The sequence below is a fragment of the Aspergillus fumigatus genome, chromosome 1 (genome assembly GCF_000002655.1).
Source record: "Aspergillus fumigatus Af293 chromosome 1, whole genome shotgun sequence".
NCBI lineage: Eukaryota > Fungi > Ascomycota > Eurotiomycetes > Eurotiales > Aspergillaceae > Aspergillus > Aspergillus fumigatus.
In genome coordinates, this window is record NC_007194.1 from 2,647,327 (window position 1) to 2,668,781 (window position 21,455).

Genomic DNA, 21,455 nt, shown 5'->3' on the forward strand with positions numbered 1-21,455 from the left:
CAAGTATACTCGAATCAAACATCAGCAACCCTCCGCAAATGTCGCCATTGAAGCGTTATCGGCAGCAGCTTTTTATCCACTTCGACATCTATCCTCAGCCTCTACATCACTGGCGTTGGCTTCAACGCCTATCCCAATGACCGAATCTCCCGGCTCCCCCCTTTCCTCAATTGCGTCCGACGAAATGTCGGATCGCGAAGACCTCAAGCATCCCTTCTCTCCATCAGCCTCAACCCTGCCTCCATCCAAGCGCCGTCGCACCGGTGTCGCGTCATGGGATCGCAATACTCCACTCTCAACCACATTTCAAGAAGATCTCCCACCGACCTCCCCCTCGACCTCGATCTCGTCCGATACCTCCGGCGACATCCCCAATTCTCCCACCCTCCTGGCCCTCATAGGCGGCAGCCAGGATGACGACTACAGCGGCCAGGGCAATGACCAGGTTACCGTATGTCGGTGGGAGGGATGCAACGTAGGGGATCTCGGCAACATGGACGATCTGGTCCAACACATCCACAACGATCATGTCGGTAACCGACAGAAGAGATACTCCTGCGAGTGGTCCGACTGTCCTCGAAAGGGCCAAACACATGCGAGCGGCTACGCACTGCGCGCACATATGAGGAGCCATACGCGGGAGAAGCCATTCTACTGTGCGCTACCAGGTGAGCACCTGTCGTCCTCCCTCGTTCCTGCTTGCCAGAATCTCCATTTGTGCGACGCTAACACTTCCCTCCAGAATGCGACCGCAGTTTCACCCGTTCAGACGCCCTCGCCAAACACATGCGAACCGTCCACGAGACAGAAGCCCTCCGACCCTCTGACCCCGTACCGAAAGGCCACAATGTCCCAGCCTCTGCAGTGGGAACCCCTACCGGAACCCCCGTCAGTAAACTCCAGCGCATCAGACTGAAGCTATCGCAACCGAAGGACGAGACAGACCGGCTCAGCGAGATCGCCAACGATGACGCAGTCGTCGCCGAGGACCTCGACGAGCTCGAACTCCCTGAGTTCGGTCCTGAGATCGGGTTCGACGAGCACGAGCTCCAGCTCCGGCCTTACGATCTCTACCGGCTGCTTCGTCGGCAGATCCACTGGGCCGAGAAGGAAGGCCAGGAGCTGAAGGAGGAATGGGAGAAGATTAGACCGAAGAGGAAGCAGGCGTGGCTGGAGAAGGAGAGCATCTTCGACGATGTCATCGACGCCGAACTCCGCCTGTTCAGCGCCATTGTGGCCACGGAGGGTCTCCCAACGGAATCAGGTAATGCCCCAAACGGTGTCCAGAAAGTGCAGCAAGGACATCTAGCGGTGGCTGAAGCAGAAGCGAGTCTGAGCCGCGACTCGATGTCCATTCCTCCATGATTTCTCATCCTGCATGACTTTATCTTCTTCTCCGCATACCTATCTACTTCCTGTCAACTGGACTGGTCTTTCATGGGTTAGGCTTTCGGCGTCATTGTGAATTTTTCTACCGTACTTGCGATTCAATGTGGCACATCGGACTTTTAGTGCATGGATGTTCTGCAGATTGAACAATAATGTCTTGTATTTTTATTTTGATAGGTCGGGAATATGGAAACCATTTTACCGTTCCACTACCTGCCTAGAATCAAGTCGTGCTACTTGTCTGTAGTCTTTCAAATGCCAGACCAACATCGATAGTCGTAACTCAGCCTACGGAGGCTACAAATGATATTTAAAGAGCATCCGCGATCACGCACAGGAGTGATGAGTGATGAGAATCATGTTCATTTTTGTTCTCCATGTCCCTGCAAGAAAAAAAAGCTCAGATTTAATAGGATATCTGACCACAATGTCAAGCCCAGATGATCGCTAAAGCCGCCACACCATAAGCATCGAAGATGACATGAAAGAAGGGTCTACAATGCAGCGAATGCATCTCCCAGAAACGACGAATGATCCCAAAACGAAATCAAACTCCAGGGAGTGACCCCTTAATAGATGATACACGAAGTGAAAATAACAAACGCGAAAGGACATCACCATAGGGCCCACGCCAGTTGGGGGGCCCGTATGGGCTTGGAGAAACAAGAAACGCAAAACAGGGCCCAACACTCCATAAGGGGGGTCCCTGTAAATGGTAAAACCGACAAGATGCAGAGATGACGAGGCCCCACGCCCCTAAGTCGGGGGGGACCAGGTCCATATGGAAACCATGAAAACATGCAAAATAGGTAGAAAGCTTTACATAAATAAACCAAACATATCATGAGAAGCCCGCTCGAAACCACCTTTGTCAATTGACCAAACGCCAATGTGATGCCGTTTCACGTATGCATAGATGTAGCTCAAGAAGAGGCTTGATGAAAGGAGTAAAAAGAGGAAGATTGAGAAACAATCTCATAGACAAGGCATCGATGATTTCCTTGTCAGACGCGCAGATGAAAGCTGAGTCTAATCTCTAGCAGAGTATGGTGTTGACGCAGACCCGTCCCTGTTGGCGGCTGCATTGTTCGCAGCAACGATTTTCTGATACATCGTCTGAAGTTGACGACCTCCGGCTTCTTTATTCGGCCAATAGTTGATAGCAACGTACTCCCTATCAAAATGGTTAGCGAATGTCGTACCAGCCGGTTCTGAACTGAACTCACCACAAGCGAATCTCAAGGGACGGCATGTAATTCTCCCCTTTGAGAGTCTTCCGAATGAATCCGCCGATGTAGCCAAGTAGGTTGCGCAACTCAGAGGCGCGGCGTGCTTTGCTTGTCATGCTGTCCCTAGTCAAACCAGAGACTCGCTCCAGAGACGAAAGAATAGGTTTGAACAAGAGGCGAAGCATCTCGTCGGAATTGCCGTTATCGCTAGATTTACGCTCACTCGATTTACGACGACGGATATCCTCGCTCGAGGCGTCAGACAATTTGCGACGACGGTCATTCTCCTGGACGGACTTTGGGCGAGAATCCCGACCTGGAGTGTGGTTCCGCTCCACACTGTCACGGGCACCATGGGTTTGAGAACGGTGCCTTGAACGGTCGGCCTCACGGTGACCCTTGCGTGGGATAGACGGCGCAGGCGAGGCCGAGACGCTGGCACTCACGTTGGTCCGAGCGGTGCTCCGATGATTGCGATGATGGTTCTCGACAGCCCTCCTGGCAGAGGCATTGGTGCCGTTGGTCAACTTGTCCCTCAGCACTGACAGCAAATACTCGACCCGGCGAACCAGATGAACCGCTCCAGGGGTTTTGGTTGTCTTATCATCGGCGTTCGCGCGCTCATTTTTCTTCTCGACACGATGCTCCTCCAGGAAGAGCTTATCACCAAGTCCAAGTTCTGGGTCATCTCGGATCTGGGTCCAGGCACCCCATCCATGGCGGGCGACACCGACACACAACATGCCGTCTTCCCGCGCCCCCCACGAGCATGAATAATCCGCGGCCTTGGTTGCTTCCGGAATGCGAAAGCTCTTGACATCAGCAACGGATGAGGTGACCTGCCTCAGAATGCGCAAGTCTCTGGGACGGTCCACGATGTGGTGGGCATTCAAACGGTTAGCGCCTTTGAAATCGAACAAGACGGCCTTCCTCTCCTTCTTCGTTACCATCTTGCCAGCCTTTTCCAGTGCCTCCATCTTAGCATCGTCTTCTCGGATGAGCTGGGCAGCCATATCAGACATCTCCCGCAGAACGGCAACAATAGTTTCCCTGTCCCTATCCATAAGACGGGCTTCCCGCAAGAAATCTTCTGTCCGCTCATTGATGTCTCCATAACGTACGAGAGCCCGATAGAGATGGCGGATCTCTTTATGATTAAGGGGACGTTTGGGGTCCAGGTGGGGACGACTTCCGTCAGAGCTGTCCCCCTCGTCGACGGTAACCTGAGCTCTGGCTCGTCGCTTAGCCTTTCTTTCTTCACGAGTGTCCTGCTCATCAGCGGGAGCGTTGCGTTTCCGAGGTCGACTCATCTCGATCTGTTCGGCGAGAAACCGTTCGTCCGCCTTGCGTTTTTCCTCGGCTTTAATTTCATCCAATTGGTCTTTGGGGATAATGTCGTCCCAAGTAAGATCGTCGACTTTGATGTCAACGAAGTCAAATGCTTTTAGAAACTCCTCGCCACCATCCGCTTGAATACTTTCGGCCTGTTCTGTCTGGTGTAATTCTGCGTTTGCCAGCACCGAATCGATGTCGAGCTGTTCCAATTTCTGCTGATTTCCAGTCTGCTCGAACATCTTCTGACCGCGGCGTTTGAGAATACGGGAAATGTCCTCGGTGGAATTCGGTTCGCTAACAGAAATGCCACTCCGGGCCATCTTGTTCTGGATCTCCGAGGCTTCCTTATCAGTGACGCCCCTTTGGATGGTGATGAACTCGAGCAGCAACTTGTTGCGAGCTCGCTCGATAACTTCTTCTTCAACGGTATCTTTCGAAACAAGGCGATATACGCTGACTGGTCTGGTTTGACCAATTCGATGTGCTCGAGCCATTGCCTGAAGATCAGCCTGCGGATTCCAGTCTGAGTCGAACAGAATGACAGTATCAGCAGTCATCAGGTTGATACCCAATCCACCTGCGCGAGTAGACAGAAGGAAGCAAAAGTCGCTACTGCCGGGCGCATTGAAATGCTCAATAGCCAGGCGGCGCGAAGCAGCAGGAATAGTTCCGTCTAAGCGTTGATACGAGTAGCCACGAGACTCCATATAATCGCCGAGAAGGTCAAGCATTTTTACCATCTGGCTGAAAATCAAAACGCGGTGTCCATCTCGTTTCAGCTTGGCCAACAGCTGGTCGAGAAGCATCATCTTCCCACTACTTGTGATGAGTGCCCTCAATACGTCCTCACGACGCGTGCTTCCTTCCAGTATCTTCGCTTCAGCATTGGGGAACATGAATGGGTGATTGCTAGCTTTCTTCAATTCCATCATGATGTTCAGAAGTGACTGCTTTTGGCCCTGTGCACCATCATTCAAAGCGGCATAGTTCTTCGTGAGAATGTTCTTGTAATACTCCAGCTGCACGTCTGAAAGCTCAACGCGAATGATCTTCTCCGTTTTAGGAGGAAGGTCAGACTCGACCTTGGACTTTGTGCGGCGAAGCATGTAAGGTTGGATGGCGTTCGTCAATGCAGCTAATTTCTGAGAAGCCGCTTCAGCATTGAGGTCCATATCCACGTCCACATCTATCACGCCAGGATTTAAGAAGTCCATGAGTGCGGACAGCTCAGCGAGATTATTCTGAATAGGAGTACCAGTAATGAGAAGACGAGCGGGGGATTTGAATTCCAGCAGCTTCTGATACAACTGCGAATCACGATTCTTCAAGCGATGAGCTTCGTCGACGGCCATGAACTGCCACTTGAACTGGCTCAGGAAAGTCGAGTCCTGGAGTACATACTCGTATGTAGTAAGGAGCACGTTAAACTTCGCACGCCTGGGATTCCCGTCGATCATGAGTTCATAATCTTTGAGCATGGTGCGTGCGGCCTCGTTGCCATTGTAGACGACATAGTTCAGATCAGGGGTCCAGTTGTCAAACGTTTCAGCCCAGGATGGCATAGTTGAGAGAGGGACGACGACGATGAAAGGCCCCTGCTGGCGTCTGACATGACGCAGCCAGGCGATGAAAGCGACCGTCTGAACGGTTTTACCCAATCCCATCTCGTCAGCGAGAACGACGTTACGGTTCTTAACCCAGTTAAAGGCCATGAAATTGACCCCCTTGACTTGGAAATCTTTCAGTTCGCCGTTCTGTAAAAAGCTCGGTGTGCCTTTGATTGGTTCGAAGGGCTTGCGAGTGGCAGGGTTCATCTCGGTCTTGTCCGACAAGGGTGGATGAGAGGAACGGTCCAAAAAGCGATCGACCTCGCGTTGAGCAATCTCGCTGACGAGACTTTCGCTCTCCCAGGTACAAGAGTCGTAAAATAGCCGCTTCCATTTGACGAGGTACTCGGTTCCCTCATCGCCATCCCGCATGGCGATCACCCTCTCAACCTGCTTGTAGTCTTCAATAGCCTCGACATCTCTTTCACGGTCGAGGTTCCACTTTTCACGCTCCTCGGGAGGGGCATCGCCGTCATGGTTCATACGTAGCTCCTCATATAGCACCTTGCGGATGTAGTTATCAACTCTGCGTGTGCCGCGGCAGTTATCGATGAGGAATTTGTAAGTCTCCCATGTGGCATGGTAATGTGATTTCTCCTGCCATTTGATGTAAAATTCAAAGGAGTGCTCATTAACATCGCTGTCACCTGGGCTGACCCCCTCTTTGGGGCGATGGTTTAGCACGACATCTACAGCTGGACGGTCGTCTTCAACAGTGTTTGCCTGATAGTTGTCCATAACTTCATCAGCTTCATCCAGAAACATGTCATCATCGTCGTCTTCATTGTAATTGGAGACACGACGAGACGCAGTTCGCGTCGAGAAGCGAATCTCAGCATGTGAAGGTTCCTTGTTCGACGCTGGCTGCAGCATACGACGACGTTTCGCCTTACTCGTACGAGAAGGTCCGCCATACTCGTCATCGTCTGACTCGGCGGAGTAGGAAGACTGACTGGCTGGAGGGGATGGACGCTTCGAGGACCGCTGTGAGGCTACCGGGCGTCGACGCTTGGTGCGTGAGACTCTAACGACCGACTCTGACTCTGAGGAGGTGGATTGAACAACTTGGCGTGTTGTCCGAGCTCGTCCGCTACGGCGAAGACCATACAAATCTGGATTCTGTCTGATGAAGTCTGATTCACTCAGAGACGACGATTTACGTTTGATGCCACGCTTGATCTCTGATGACGAGGAGTTCCCGATGCTGGATGGGCTGCTACCTTTCTCGCTACTATCCGTAGCAGAGTAACCGCCAACCCCCTCAGCGTCAGGAGAGCCGCTATGATACGACTCGTCCTCCATCTCCGCATCGGGCGATGACTCTGACGATGTGAAATTGTTCGATTGTTCGGAGAGGTTGTAACCGGCATTGTTATCAGCCATTTCGCCATTCACGGCTAGAGAGTTCGAGGTGAGGGAGGGAGAAAGGCCGTTGGACAATGCCATATTGGCAATATTATCGGGGGGTGATGGGATCACCATGCTAGTGGCTGATGAAGAAGGGAAAAGTCAGCATTGAAGCTTGATTCGGAATCGGAGCGGCACGAAAGGCACAGGTATGTGTAGAGCAGTACTACGCGACTCCATTTCCAGCAAATAGAAGCTAGGAAGCCTGTGACAGCCGACAGGAGACAAGGTATGATGCCAGGACATGGTTTGGATGGCGGGTTTTGATGGAACGCGACAGGAAGGATGGAGGAAATGACAGTGAAACAGGAGCGCGAGCGTCAATCCCAGAAGGAGGATCAGAGCCGAAAGACAGCCCAGACGACTCAGAGAATTCAGGAAGACATGAGGACAGAACGATGCAACGATATTGTTGAGATCGGTGGGTCGATAACGTGGAGAAGTACCCCAGCCAACAGAACCAAGAAACGGGCTGTAAGGCTAGGAAAAGAGAAGAAAATACTCACAATTCATAGCGAGGTGACCCCGAGAAAGGGAGAAACGTACAAGACAATGTTGAATGAATAGAGATTGGTAGGTTGGTGTTGGAGAAAGAATGATAAAGTGGGTGGTGGAGAGAGAGCGAACAACACCAGATACGGATGGGAGAATATTATGATGAGGGAGTAAGAAAGAGAAGTAAGGTTGGCCGCCGGGCTTGCGGTCTGGGAGGTGGACGAGTCGCAGTGAAGAGATGGGCTTTGCGGCCTGAGACTCAAGGCTGCAAGCCCAGTCCATACCATATACAGTTTAGTGAGCCCACAAGCGAGTCCCCAACAGGCATGGCGGCGCCTCTGTCATCACGTGGCCGAGTCTCTCAAGTGGGAAGAAATTCACAGCTTCGGAGGACGGCGCAGTAATTTTCCAGCCTGAACCGGCTTCTGAAGAGAAATTTTTCGAGGGACAGATCTAGGGCCAATCACCAGCTCGGGAAATAATTATATGCAGAGCCTGAGGTACTCCAACCTTGAAGAACTAACTGACGGCCTGAGGCATCAACAATGTGCCCACAATGCCCGACATAGTTTTCTCTCCCCCAATTAAGAGCCCCTCATTTTCGACGCCTCCATAAAAGAACCTCGCTCCTCTCCACTTGCATTCATATCTGGTGGCTCGTTGTCAGCTTTTCTTGCCCAAAATTCTGGCTCTTTTCTATAAACTCAGCCAGGACAGCTGTCGCGACGTCATCTACGCATCTGCTAGAGGTTACGTTGGAGCTATACTTGCTGTGATATCTTGCTTGGCCGAGGGGATTTGCCTCTGTTGATTATCTGCCTGTGTGTGATTTTTTAAGGTTGATTCTTCGGCATCATGTCTGACAAGCTTACTCGGTGAGTCTGGTTTCTGAAATCTTTGGCATGCTTCGGAACTGAGGGCTAATTGCTGCATCTCTATGTAGTATTGCTATTGTCAATAGTGACAAAGTGAGTTTACTTCGTTCCTCCACGAGATGGTATATCGTGGTCGCGTCGCATTTGCTTACCCTGATACTTTTGTCCCACAGTGCAAACCGAAGGTATGATTGAAATCGAGATCTTCCATCTCATATCTACAGCATGGCTGATTGTTACAGAAATGTCGCCAAGAGTGTAAAAAGTCTTGCCCCGTCGTCCGTACCGGAAAGCTCTGTATCGAAGTGACGCCGGAATCCAAGATCGCTTTCATCTCGGAACGCCTTTGTATCGGTTGCGGTATCTGTCCTAAGAAATGTCCCTTCGGTGCCATCCACATTATCAACTTGCCCACAAACCTGGAAACCGAGGTCACCCACCGTTATTCGGCCAACAGCTTCAAGCTTCACCGTCTTCCTATGCCTCGCCCTGGTCAGGTCCTTGGTCTTGTTGGAACAAACGGTATCGGAAAGAGTACTGCATTGAAGATTCTTAGTGGCAAGCTGAAGCCTAATCTCGGACGCTACGATAACCCTCCCGATTGGGAAGAGATTCTGAGATATTTCCGTGGTTCCGAACTGCAGAGTACGTACACTGCCGAGTCAAAAAAAAATCCGCGTAAATTTTCTATGATATCTAACTTTCATAGACTACTTTACCAAGGTCCTGGAAGACAACCTGAAGGCCGTGGTCAAGCCCCAGTATGTCGACCAGATTCCTCGGGCTGTGAAGGGCCCGGTCAAGAACGTCGGGGAGCTCATCAAGGCCCGCTCTCAGATGGACAACATGGAACGCATCCTTGATGCTCTTGGTATGGCCATTTGATAAACAGAACCTTTGAATCGACGAAACTGACTTTATTTGTAGAACTCAGACAGGTACAGGACCGTGACATTGACCACTTGTCTGGTGGTGAGCTTCAACGTTTTGCTATTGGTCTTGTTTGTGTGCAAAAGGCCGACGTGTAAGGACTACCCCGACATGCCGTCATACCCGCTCTCACTAACCGAACTGTAGGTATATGTTTGACGAGCCGTCTTCCTACCTCGATGTTAAACAGCGTTTGGCGGCCGCCCGCTCCATTCGTGAGCTTCTGCGCCCTGATGACTACGTCATTGTTGTCGAGCACGATTTGTCCGTCCTTGACTATCTTTCCGACTTCGTCTGTGTTTTGTATGGTAGACCTGCTGTCTATGGTGTGGTTACGCTTCCTGCTTCTGTCCGCGAAGGTATCAATATCTTCTTGGATGGTCACATCCCTACCGAGAATCTTCGGTTCCGAGAGGAGTCTCTGACTTTCCGTCTGGCTGAGGCTGGTGATGACTTCATGGTTGACAAGGCCCGTGCTTTCAGCTACCCGAGCATGGAGAAGACTCTTGGCAATTTCCACCTGAAGATCGACGCTGGTTCATTCACTGACTCCGAAATCATTGTCATGATGGGTGAAAATGGAACCGGCAAGACTACTTTCTGTAGAATGCTCGCTGGTGCAGAGAAGCCTGACGGCAACGTCACCATGCCCCGCATGCACATCAGCATGAAGCCTCAAAAGATTACACCCAAGTTCCAGGGTACCGTGCGTCAGCTCTTCTTCAAGCGTATCAAGGCTGCTTTCCTTTCGCCTCAGTTCCAGACCGATGTCTACAAGCCCCTCAAGATCGATGATTTCATCGACCAGGAAGTTCAGAACCTGTCTGGTGGTGAATTGCAACGTGTTGCTATTGTCCTTGCTCTCGGAATGCCGGCCGATATCTACGTGATCGACGAGCCTAGCGCTTACCTTGACTCTGAACAGCGTATCGTGGCTGCCAGAGTTATCAAGCGTTTCATCATGCACACCAAGAAGACCGCCTTCATTGTCGAGCACGATTTCATCATGGCCACCTATCTCGCCGACCGTGTCATTGTCTTTGACGGCAAGCCTTCGGTTGACGCACATGCCAATGCCCCCGAGTCCCTGGTCACTGGTTGCAACACTTTCTTGAGGAACCTTGATGTCACCTTCCGTCGTGATCCCAACAGTTACCGTCCTCGTATCAACAAGTACAACAGTCAGATGGACCAGGAGCAGAAGTTGGCTGGCAACTTCGTAAGTCACCCCAACCCGATCCGTGCACATTTATTTTACGTCATACTAATATGTTTCACTATAGTACTTCTTGGAGGAAGAGAGTTGAAAAGGGCATCCCAGGCAAACATAATCGCAACCATCACAGGGACGATGGTCGCGATGCTGACCCGCGGCGACGTCGTGGTCAATGGAAAACCCTTCGTTTAGTGGCGTTATTCGGCGTTCCCGGGGTCCCGCGTCGCCGCACTCGTGGCGTGTGCCTCGTTGGCGATCCAGCTGGTGCTTCGGATGAGGAGGAGGATGAGGATGACGACAATGTTGAGTAGGGACAGTGTGTTCATCTGTTCCCGGTTCGCACTTCGCTGTGTTCACATGTCGTCATCCATCTTCGTTCCTTCTGATGCCCCGTATCCGCGCACCTCTGTTGGGCCAATCAGCCTATCTTCGCTTGCAAGTAGATTGCAGGCAACTTGGGCCAACATGGGCTTTACTGGGTATTGGTGTGCTTTGGCTGGCGTGATCATATTCGGAGTTGGGTCTGTCAAAATTCGTCGATGATGTTATGATATTGTATAGATGGTCCCATGACCAATGTGTTCGGATTCAGTGAAGACAAAAGGGAGCTGGGAAATGGTCAAGTCGGGTGGCCACTGTCATAGATCTCAGGTAGCATATATAAGCTACTTGGTTTTTGACTATTTTACTCTCTTCTATCAATGGCTAGTGTGATCAACTTTCATGTATGGTGTTGGGTAGTATGAACCGTGGAGTGCGCAGCATGAAAATCTAGCGAAATATATTTTATTACAAAGCCCTCCCTCGGATTAAGTAGAAGTAGACAGGCAATCTGAACGGCACGCATCATCCGAGCTACTGATATATATCTCTGCTATATCACTCCGTATCAAACAGGAAAACATAGATACGACCCACTCCATAATTATTGATACATGTGTGTGCGTGTTGTCCCATATGGAAGCGGATAGATACGCTTTTGTAGTGAGGCTTGTAAAAAGTGGGAATGCCAATCTCCCATCCAAATAGAAATGTGTATCAATACACAGCTACGTACATCAACCGACTAGTCCTCCTCGATTTCTCCCTCTTCGCTTCCAGAGTGCACAGCCTTTTCTTCTCTCTTGTCTTCCTCCGCTGCAGGAGTTGGTTCTTGACGCTCCCTGTCCCTCTTGGAAGCCCGACTACGGTCTCGCTCGCGACTTTCACGCCGGTAGCGCTTCGCAGAGCGGCTGGCGACGCTTTCTGTATCACTGTCTCTCCGGCGCCTCCGGTCATTGCTAACGGTGCTGCGTGTGTCCGCACCGTAATCCAGCTCATCCCGACTTCCGCGGGGATCACCGCGAGTGCGGTAGAGTCTTTCACGCTCTTCCTCCCGATCCCTTCGTTCACGATCATAGTGGCTCAGAGACCGGGAGCTGCGCTCCCGATCCCAGTCCCGATCGCGGTAACGGTCTCGGTCCTTCTCTCTCTCACGATCCCTGTCACGGTCCCGATCGTCACGTTTCTCACGGATCGGAGATAAGCCGCTGACTTTCCTGTAAGACCGCTCGCGATCGGCCTGAGCTTTACGACGGTCTGCCTCGTAGGCGTCGGGCTCAGGTGTGCGAGAGAGACGACTGGGAGGCCCTCTCCTCTCGCCCCTACGGTGATCGCGATCGTAATGTTCTCGCCGACTTCCACGATCTCTGTCTCGATCGCGCTCCCGCTCCCTGTCCACGTCCTCCTCCTTCTCCTTCAACCGGCGCATGAACTTGTCGAATGCCACTTGACGAAGTTCATCCGATTCAAGCGCCTTGTATTCCTCCAGTTTCTCGATCCTCGGACGCACTTGGTCCCAAGTGTCGGATGGGCGTATAGGAGGTTCCAGACGTTTCATCCGCGAGCGTAAGGCATCGATAGCACGCCGCTGATGACGATCCGCGGCATGCTTCTCTTCTTCGCTTCTCCTAATAGCTTTCTCTTTGATGCGATCAAAGAGTAGCTGGAGTATGTCAGAATCGAGGTTCGCCGTGCGGCGATCGGAAAGCATGATAGACTGAAACTCTTCAAACGTGGTCTTCGACGTGACCTCATAGCGTTTATCCTAAGAACAGCATGTTAGTGAAGCTGTTCAAGAAAACAAGGTGTAAGGGACCTTACATCGAGAACATCCAACACGTCATTCCGTGGTCCCCGCAGCGATCGTTCCTCTTCTTCCACCATGTCCCAAAAAAGATCCAAGGGAGTAGAACCCGAGTTACCTAGTATTGCAAAGTACCGTGGATCCTCATGAATCAACGGGTAGATGTTCATCCACTTGCTGCCAGCTTTGATCTTGCCTTGCGCTTTCAGCTCCTTCAGCAGCTCGATGAAGTTCTCACGAGCGTGGCGTTCTTTTCTCGCCTTTGCTGCCTTCTGCTGTTGACGTGCATCGTTGAAGGCACGCTCAAGGGACTTGATGTGGTTTTCAAAAGCGGTCAAAATATCAGATTTGCTCAGGCTTTTGAACTTATCATCACTTTGAATCTTGTCATTCGACTGGATTATAGCCTGTGCTTCAGACCACCGCGTGTAAGGCTCCAGGTTCAAAGAATTCAGAATATTGACTAGCTCATCGAGTGCAGCCCTGCGCCGAGCAGCCTCCTGTTCCACATGCTCCTTCTTCAGTTCGAGTACATACTCCTCGAAGAGCTGCCGCCTTTCGTTCTCATCGTTGGTGGACCTGAAGATCGTCTCGCCTTCGATAATCGGGCGGATGGTCTTCCAGCGGCTGTAGTGCTTGATCTCAGGATGGCTTTTCAGCATAGTATTAAAGTCGGTTCTGAGCTTAGCGAATCTTTCCTTGGCTCGATCCTTCTCCTGCATGCGGAGCTCGGCTGCGTACTTCTCAAAGGCAGCCTTTCGGTCTCTGGGGTCCTTCAAAGCACGGTATTGAGGATCTTTGATAGTTGCACGCATCGTCTGCTCCCATGACCAGTCAGCCTGAACGTTGTGGCGCTTGAGCATTTTCATAAAAGCATTTTCAGCTTCTTCGAGGGAATTATACTCTGGCTCTGCTTGCGCAGTTCCCAGTGCTGGAGCGGCCGAAATTCCATTGACATCCATGGAACCGTAACCACCGCGCCGGTCGCCATAGCCTCGGTCATAATCGTCACGGTCACGCTGTTGTGGAAGGGAGGGAAACGAGCTGACTCCGCCTGCGACAAATGTCGGGGCCCTGCGCGCAAAAACTGGTTAATCTCTGGCAGCAAATTCAAGCAACAGGAGATCACTTACGCTACAGGGGCCGACTGAGGTGTTTGAACCTGCGCCAAAGCATTTTTGTAAACATCTGGCATCTCCCAAGTGCTTTGCTTAGTTTCCGTGTTGTACCAGTATTTCCGTCCACCCTCAGCAGTATATTCTTTCCATGGCTGATTGGCTAGAGCTCGCTGCAAACGTGAGGAAAGTATTAGCACAGACATGAGTACAGCGAGACTCGTAATAGCAACAAACCTCGACAGGAGTCATCAATTCGACGGGCTTCTGCCACTGTGTAGCTTTGGTCTGAACATTGTAATAATACACTCTACCGTCGGCATTGCGCGCCTCCTGCCACAGAGGCGCGGCAGCCGCTGGTCCAGTCATGGGATTCATGATGCTTGATGAGCAAATATTTCCAAGGAAGGAAAGCTGCTCTACAATGGACGAAGATCCTGATGCGCGGAAAATGTAGACGATGGATGAAGCTCTCCCGTTGGTTTCCCTTGCCTAGTGTATATTGTTTGTTATGTTTGCATCGGGTCCCCTAAACTCTTTCTTATCATATTCACTCGCCAGAGTTGGGCATAAAATAACATTGGAAAATGGTCACTTCAGCTCTACAATAATAATCGAGCGACATCTATTCGAGTTGCTCGGCTTCTAGATATTTGAGACAATTGTTGCAAGTGACGCGCGAGCATGTGCTTTCGTTATGCCGAGTCTTGACATCCCTGGAGAATTCCTGAGACATGCTGTGCTAGATACAGTCGTCCCACATGCTTCGAACATAGATCTGGAGGCCGCTCTGGCAAAGGCCTTGGAAGGAGGAGCGGACGACCTATCTTCTGTACTGTCCTTAATACCTCAGCGGTCACTCCTGTTCTTCGGTACGGTGAAAGACAGCCTCCTGATCGAACTCCTGTCTCTTACTCATGTACAGTATCACAGATGAATTTTGCACCGCGTGTGTGGTTCTCAGATTGTCCGATTGCTCGCGGGCGAGCTTGAAACATCACCTCCCAAACCTTGAAGTCAAACTTGATGTTTTTGCTATCGACCCCGCCGAGGCAGTCTCTGGGAATCCGACACCTACGAGGGACCTGATATTCTCAGGGGTTGTAAGTGGACAGGAGGAACCACTGGTAGTCGTAAATGAGTTTGAAGGGGAGGCAGGGAGCGGCAATCATGTGTATGTAATCTGGAGTATTGAGACATTTCTCAGTAAGTTCCCCGATATTTGACACTCCTGTTGTGCGTCTTACTGATTGATTTATTCAGGGCGCCCTCGCATACGGATCCAACACCCTTCGCTTATCTTCATAGCATCAGCCAGCCTTAATCAGAGTGACAGTCAACAACAACAGTCCCCTGACGACGATTATCTTCCTCCGCTGGTTCCTGCTTCAACAAATATCCTGCAACCTTTGTCAACAGATGAAGCCTTGAACAAAATCGACCCCTTCCTACCTGCGTCCAGGCTTCTAAGAGTCGTACCTGCGCAATACAGCGAGGATCCTATATATAATGTCCAACAACGATCAGGTCATCCGATCCGTGTGGTCCCTGCAGCCAGCGCCAGGATACGGTACTCTCGACTGAACTCATTTTCTGGACGACCTACGACAATTGCAAGTCTGGATTTTGAAGTCACTCCGTTTCTTAACTGCGATGTGTTATTTGATAAAGCCGAACTTCGGTTATCAGACGGGAAGATTGAAACATTATCTGAAGACCCCGGACTGAAACCACCGATCATATGTCGCCCAAGGGACGATGTGACTCTGATCTATAAATTGACACCTGGGTACAGCCAGGATTCGAGTCTCTCGACCACCGTGTTGGTCAGCGTCCTGGATATATCCCTAGAGGCAGTCATCCAAGTATCAGACGACTGCCATCCACGAATTCTTATGCAGTGGAGGACAAACATTGACTTCTCAATGATCTTGAATCCAACGTTCGGTGGTCCTAGTCAAGCCTTGCAACGGAGTAACCGCCCAGTAAGTCTTTCTGTGGGGCAACATCAAGTGAACGTCCTAGCCAGTGGTCCTCCTCCCAGCTGGAGCTCATTGAGAGACAGAGCCTCTTCGATAACAGACATGGGAGTCACAATCTCGTTCACTGGTCCTAGCAGGGTGGAAGTTGGCAAACCATTCTCCTGGGATGTGTTTATTGTCAACCGATCCACGATCGCGCGTAAATTCGCCATGGTTGCCATTCCTCGCAGGAAACGAGCAGATCAGAGAGGACATGTAACCAGGCCTTCATCATCATCTCTCTCGAGCCTTAAAGGGGATGGGGTTGCAGAAGCAGTGACGGACGACAACATAGTCCATGCGATGCAAAAGACCGTGGCGGGCCAGGAAGCTGAGCTCATATGCCTCAGCACGGAAATCCGCATTGGGTAGGTCTCTTTCTGAAGGCCTACTTCATAAGAAGATGCCTGACTAACTCATACATAGCCCCCTTCCACCAGGAACGTGTTATTCAACCGAGTTGAAACTGCTTCCCCTTGCAGTTGGACCTCTTCACTTGGAAGCCGTGCGCCTCGTGGACGCCCATACCAACGAAACTACCGATATCCGAGATCTTCCGGACATAGTAGCATTTGATCGAAATGGTTTACCCTATGCAGTATAGATTACTTGTCTTCGTCTTCTAAAAGATGCTCCTAGCGCCCGATCTGTAGATGGAGTCTCTGGAAGATAAAGTAGGACAGGTAGCCAGACAAATGCATCATATACCCTAATTTGTCCCTTATTGACATAATCTAATTGATATTGATGTCTACTACCTGATACGGCCTGATTATCACCAATTAGCGGACTTCAGACTCGACCAGAAGCAAAAAGTAGTGATGAGGTATGACTATCTATTGTGAATATATCATAGCGGGGAACGGGGGGTGGCTTATGACGGCGGCAAGGGGCGCACACTAGACGAAAGGCTAATGATTGATTTGTGGGCGGAGGACGATAAGGATCATGCGGATGCCTTATGAAGGCCCGTTGGATCATTCATTGCATGCAGTCCAAAAGTCTGGGGTTCTTCTCCTTCAGACCAGGTGGATATACTCCATAGTTCATCCACTTCGTCTATCTCCATCATTTGTTCATCCTTGGAATACAAGATACTGACGTGACCAACCGACAGATATATTATTTTTGAAGGGCTTGTGCTGCTAGTTTTTCCCTGCCACCTTGCCTCTAGTCCCCATACTTTGCGTCATACTGTCGCTCAAGACCGCCGACCGGAAAACTTGTCTTCGATCTCTTTCTATTAAGGATATACTACGACTTTCCCTATCTCAGTTCGCTCCACAATGTTTTACCAAGCGCGTCGAAGAATTTTGGATGGACTTAATAGAAGATATATCTATGGACGACTGGTATGTAGCCACGATAACGCACAACTCTCCCCATTCCAAACACTGCTTCTTTCTGGGCAACTTCCGAAGGGGTCCTTTCGTTCTGTGCGTTCAATGTTGCGATCTGCACTGACTCCTGCTTCCACTTTCTGTAGCCTCTGCTACATACGATAATCTTTCTCATCGAGATGGCGGTTGCAATGCGCCTTGCGGCCAAATTCAACTCTTACTATGCGGACCGGCCTGGTAAGACTCGATCAGGACCTGTTTGGAGACGCGTTGCATTTCACTAACTTGACCCTTTTTGCATAGTCCTAACCACAATGGTCACCAACGCGGTACGAATTTCTCCAAAGCCTCTGGCTTTGACTGCTTTACTTTCCGTAGTTCGTGACTGACGCAGTATCTGATTTAAGGTGCTTGGTGGTATCGCAGATACGGTGGCCCAGTTGATCACAGCCTTCAAGGCCCGTTCGACAGTACGAACCAGGCAAGATGGTGATCTCATCTCGATCGAGATCCACGAGATGGACAAGGAGCGACCACCACCAGTGGGAGAGCTGGGACATGCGAAGCACATTCCTCCTCCGCTTGATTTCGAGCGTCTCACCCGATTCATGTCCTACGGTTTCTTCATGGCACCTATACAATTCAAGTGGTTCGGTTTCCTGTCCCGAGCATTTCCGTTGACCAAAAAGAGCCCGACGCTGCCGGCTTTGAAGCGTGTTGCTGTTGATCAGCTCATGTTCGCTCCTTTCGGTATGGACATCTCTTAACTTCGAAGATAAGAGCTTGGGCTGATTTTGATAAAGGTCTTGCGTGCTTCTTCACATTCATGACCGTCGCCGAGGGTGGAGGCAAAAGAGCCTTGACCCGCAAGTTCCAGGATGTCTACTTACCGACCCTAAAGGCAAACTACGTCTTGTGGCCTGCTGTGCAGATTCTCAACTTTCGGGTTGTGCCAATTCAATTCCAGATTGTAAGTGAAGTCTCTGCAAGACTAATATGCATGGTGCTAACCATTATATGTCACAGCCATTTGTATCTAGCGTCGGTATCGCTTGGACCGCATACCTGTCCTTGACCAACTCGGCTGAGGAAGAATAGACAGATCACAGCGGCGGTGTTGGCCTGTTTCTGCTTTTCTTTGACTGTATATCCCTCATTGCTCTTCTCTTTTTGTGTGGTTACCAGGCGTTGTAAATGCGTGGGGGATTTTTTACTTTCTTGCTTCAATGGACAATGGTGTACAGGTCAATCTTTCGGAAACTCCAAAAGGTGTCAATTCTCGTTCTTATAAAAGACCATGATGCAAAGAGCCACCATATGGACTATTCAAGATCACCAATTGTTTCAAGTCTGCCTGACTGCGTGGGTGTTCTGTAGTCTTAGGGACCTACCCTTATCTCAAGCAAGTCCCCAATAATCTGCCTCATCTCCGACAGAGTATTAAGTGTTTCTTTATAGTCCCACCAGCGAATAACTACGGAAACATGCATGTTAGCCCTAATCGCACCCGAGGCTATCGAGAATTCTCAGGCACGATGTTTTATCAGGCCCGGAGCCTTCCGTCATCGATCATGGAACACTGACATCAGTCCCGCATCAGCCCGAAGGTGAGCGAATCTCTCACCGGAAGCCCCACCACAGTCGAGCTTAGCAAACAAAGGCCACCTACCCCGCCGTCGGACCGAAGTTGATCGAAGAGGCTCACCGTGAGCATATTAGGTCAGGAGATTTCAGTCTCTATTTTGTCTGTTTAGTGTACCCAAAGGTATACTCATTGTGCTCCTCGTTCCCCAGGGCTTCATTAGCTGACACGGCCTACAATCTGATAGAAACACCATACACAATGTCTCTCACCAACAAGCTTGCTATCACCGATGTCGACCTAAAGGACAAGCGTGTCCTGATCCGGGTACGTTGTGCTGAAACCGCATCCATGAGCTAATTGACGATTGACTTCTGGGAGAGAACCATGCTTTAAGCGTGCAATGGCTAACATGTCCCCCGTGCCTGGCAGGTCGATTTCAACGTCCCTCTCAATGAGAAGAAGGAGGTCACCAACCCCCAGCGTATCGTTGGTGCTCTGCCCACCATCAAATATGCCATCGAGCAAGGTGCCAAGGCCGTCGTCCTCATGTCCCACCTTGGCCGTCCCGATGGCAAGAAGAACCCCAAGTACAGCCTGAAGCCTGTTGTCCCTGAGCTGGAGAAGCTGCTCGGCAAGAGCGTCATCTTCACTGAGGACTGTGTTGGCAAGGAGGTGGAGGAGACCGTCAACAAGGCCTCGGGCGGTCAGGTCATTCTGCTTGAGAACCTGCGTTTCCACCCCGAGGAGGAAGGTAGCTACAAGGACGAGGAGGGCAAGAAGGTCAAGGCCGACAAGGAGAAGGTTGCCGAGTTCCGCAAGGGCCTGACTGCCCTGGGTGACATCTACATCAGTAAGTATTGGATTCGTGTTTGGTCTGGATGAGCTAGAGGCTAACGATTTGTTCCAGATGATGCGTTCGGAACTGCCCACCGTGCCCACAGCTCGATGGTCGGTGTTGACCTGCCCCAGAAGGCCTCTGGCTTCCTCGTGAAGAAGGAGCTCGAGTACTTCGCCAAGGCTCTTGAGAGCCCCTCGCGCCCGTTCCTGGCCATCCTTGGTGGTTCCAAGGTCTCCGACAAGATCCAGCTGATCGACAACCTGCTGCCCAAGGTCAACAGCCTGATCATCACCGGTGGCATGGCCTTCACCTTCAAGAAGACCCTGGAGAACGTCAAGATCGGTAACAGTCTGTTCGACGAGGCTGGCAGCAAGACCGTCGGCGACATCATCGAGAAGGCCAAGAAGAACAACGTCAAGATTGTCCTGCCTGTCGACTACATCACGGCGGATAAGTTCTCCGCCGACGCCAAGACAGGCTATGCCACCGACGAGGAGGGCATTCCCGACGGCTACATGGGCCTGGATGTTGGCGACAAGAGTGTCAAGCTGTACAAGGAGACCATTGCCGAGGCCAAGACCATCCTCTGGAACGGTCCTCCTGGTGTCTTCGAGATGGAACCCTTCGCCAACGGTACCAAGCAGACTCTGGATGCTGCTGTTGATGCCGCCAAGAACGGCGCCATCGTTATCATCGGTGGTGGTGACACAGCTACTGTTGCGGCCAAGTACGGCGCTGAGGAGAAGCTTAGCCACGTTTCCACCGGTGGTGGTGCCTCGCTGGAGCTTCTGGAAGGCAAGGAGCTGCCTGGTGTTGCTGCCCTATCAAGTAAGTAAACGAAAGAATATTGTCCTGAATCAAATCAAACTTCCGCCTTCATGAAGGCCTGCAAGAAGCGGGAGACGAGCACTATGAATATAATGTATAAAGCGACGAGTTAATCAGGAATTTTGAAAAAAGCATTCAAATCAAGAAAGTTTCTGATATAGTGGGCTGATAGATACGAGCGCCAAGTTGTGATTGATGGCCATGGTAGCAGCAAGTGTAGTCCTCAAGCGACGTGACAGTTGGACGACGTTCCATCTCATTCATTAGTTGTAAATAAATTAGGAATCATGTAGAGAATCAATACACAGGTCGTCCATTTCACTGCGGGCCTGCATTGCTATAATAACCCTCAAAGCCGTATGCCCCTAACCGCTTAGTTGACCAGCTTTCAAGGCAGGACAAGCATAGGTATATTCCAGCCTCACCAGTATGCGAAGCTTCCATCATCGATTCTCCTCCGTACCGCATGCAGCCTTACGATCAGTAAGGCCCGCCCTAGGATCATGTCGGTTCAACCAGTACCACTCTCGCAAATCCGTAACGCGCTAATGGATACTAATGGGATGCTTCGACCTTCTTGAGTTCCTCTCTATAGTGCGAACCGCATTGTCAGTAACGACAGCTTAAATGTAACAGGTGGAGCATGATGGGACGTGGCATCGTAGAATCCACCGCCAGCAACGAGGGAAAGGGAGCTTTGACAGCGCTTTGAGCAGACGTACTTCAACTGCTTTGAGAAATCCTCCGCCGCATCATCATCGTCCCAGCTCTCCTCCCACAGATGAACGTTATTTCCGTTTGCTTGTTCGGTTTCCTCTTGAGGCCAGTCTAATGCTCAACCGTCAGAAGTAGCTCGTGATTATATTGGGCGAGTGCCCCGCCTCGCCGTGAGCGGGGTTGGATAGGTGCTCACCTTCGACTGGGAAATCCTCAAATTCGTCGTCTTCCTCTAGTACGGTGGGCTTCTGCTGTGTGGACTGTTCGGAGGTTTCGGGCTTATCCTTTGTCTGTGTTGTGTTCGACATGGCGGCGTTGTGTGAGGATGAATGAAACCGGTTAGGCGAGAGAGATTGGGTCGATGTGTTTCCCTGACGTGAAAAGAATCCTATAAATATTAGGC

At 50.8% G+C, this 21,455-nt stretch overlaps 8 protein-coding genes across 8 annotated transcripts; 5 read left to right on the forward strand and 3 right to left on the reverse strand.

Moving 5' to 3' along the window:
* Positions 1–22: 22 nt before the first annotated feature.
* Positions 23–1,597, forward strand: AFUA_1G10280 (C2H2-type zinc finger protein). Its single transcript, XM_747301.2, has 2 exons — positions 23–668; positions 743–1,597. Exons 1-2 carry the CDS (start codon positions 137–139, stop codon positions 1,363–1,365), a joined length of 1,155 nt encoding a protein of 384 aa, XP_752394.1. The 5' UTR covers positions 23–136; the 3' UTR covers positions 1,366–1,597.
* A 129-nt stretch (positions 1,598–1,726) lies between these two features.
* AFUA_1G10295 (chromatin-remodeling ATPase CHD1) lies at positions 1,727–7,744 on the reverse strand (the record flags this gene model as incomplete). The annotated part of the gene is made up of 3 exons (XM_747302.2): positions 1,727–2,563; positions 2,616–7,050; positions 7,474–7,744. The coding sequence occupies 3 exons, from the start codon at positions 7,742–7,744 to the stop codon at positions 2,419–2,421; spliced, it is 4,851 nt and encodes a 1,616-aa protein (XP_752395.2). The 3' UTR covers positions 1,727–2,418.
* Positions 7,745–7,877: 133 nt separating this feature from the next.
* Positions 7,878–11,315, forward strand: AFUA_1G10310 (ATP-binding cassette domain-containing protein). The gene is made up of 8 exons (XM_077803895.1): positions 7,878–8,337; positions 8,406–8,430; positions 8,511–8,522; positions 8,580–8,982; positions 9,047–9,208; positions 9,265–9,361; positions 9,415–10,486; positions 10,551–11,315. Exons 1-8 carry the CDS (start codon positions 8,318–8,320, stop codon positions 10,572–10,574), a joined length of 1,815 nt encoding a protein of 604 aa, XP_077660065.1. The 5' UTR covers positions 7,878–8,317; the 3' UTR covers positions 10,575–11,315.
* A 66-nt stretch (positions 11,316–11,381) lies between these two features.
* AFUA_1G10320 (snoRNA-splicing protein PRP40) lies at positions 11,382–14,101 on the reverse strand (the record flags this gene model as incomplete). The annotated part of the gene is made up of 4 exons (XM_747305.2): positions 11,382–12,569; positions 12,626–13,682; positions 13,742–13,896; positions 13,961–14,101. The coding sequence occupies 4 exons, from the start codon at positions 14,099–14,101 to the stop codon at positions 11,550–11,552; spliced, it is 2,373 nt and encodes a 790-aa protein (XP_752398.1). The 3' UTR covers positions 11,382–11,549.
* Positions 14,102–14,281: 180 nt separating this feature from the next.
* AFUA_1G10330 (TRAPP trafficking subunit Trs65 domain-containing protein) lies at positions 14,282–16,472 on the forward strand. Its single transcript, XM_077803896.1, has 4 exons — positions 14,282–14,595; positions 14,657–14,929; positions 14,987–16,112; positions 16,171–16,472. The coding sequence occupies exons 1-4, from the start codon at positions 14,421–14,423 to the stop codon at positions 16,346–16,348; spliced, it is 1,752 nt and encodes a 583-aa protein (XP_077660066.1). The 5' UTR covers positions 14,282–14,420; the 3' UTR covers positions 16,349–16,472.
* A 266-nt stretch (positions 16,473–16,738) lies between these two features.
* AFUA_1G10340 (Mpv17/PMP22 family protein) lies at positions 16,739–18,547 on the forward strand. The gene is made up of 6 exons (XM_747307.3): positions 16,739–17,096; positions 17,231–17,321; positions 17,388–17,413; positions 17,492–17,834; positions 17,888–18,054; positions 18,111–18,547. The coding sequence occupies exons 1-6, from the start codon at positions 17,031–17,033 to the stop codon at positions 18,180–18,182; spliced, it is 765 nt and encodes a 254-aa protein (XP_752400.3). The 5' UTR covers positions 16,739–17,030; the 3' UTR covers positions 18,183–18,547.
* A 380-nt stretch (positions 18,548–18,927) lies between these two features.
* On the forward strand, positions 18,928–20,343 carry pgkA (phosphoglycerate kinase pgkA; the record flags this gene model as incomplete). The annotated part of the gene is made up of 3 exons (XM_747308.1): positions 18,928–18,993; positions 19,099–19,519; positions 19,577–20,343. The coding sequence occupies 3 exons, from the start codon at positions 18,928–18,930 to the stop codon at positions 20,341–20,343; spliced, it is 1,254 nt and encodes a 417-aa protein (XP_752401.1).
* A 547-nt stretch (positions 20,344–20,890) lies between these two features.
* On the reverse strand, positions 20,891–21,360 carry AFUA_1G10355 (proteasome regulatory particle lid subunit SEM1; the record flags this gene model as incomplete). Its single annotated transcript, XM_001481670.1, has 3 exons — positions 20,891–20,924; positions 21,058–21,163; positions 21,249–21,360. The coding sequence occupies 3 exons, from the start codon at positions 21,358–21,360 to the stop codon at positions 20,891–20,893; spliced, it is 252 nt and encodes an 83-aa protein (XP_001481720.1).
* Positions 21,361–21,455: the final 95 nt, after the last annotated feature.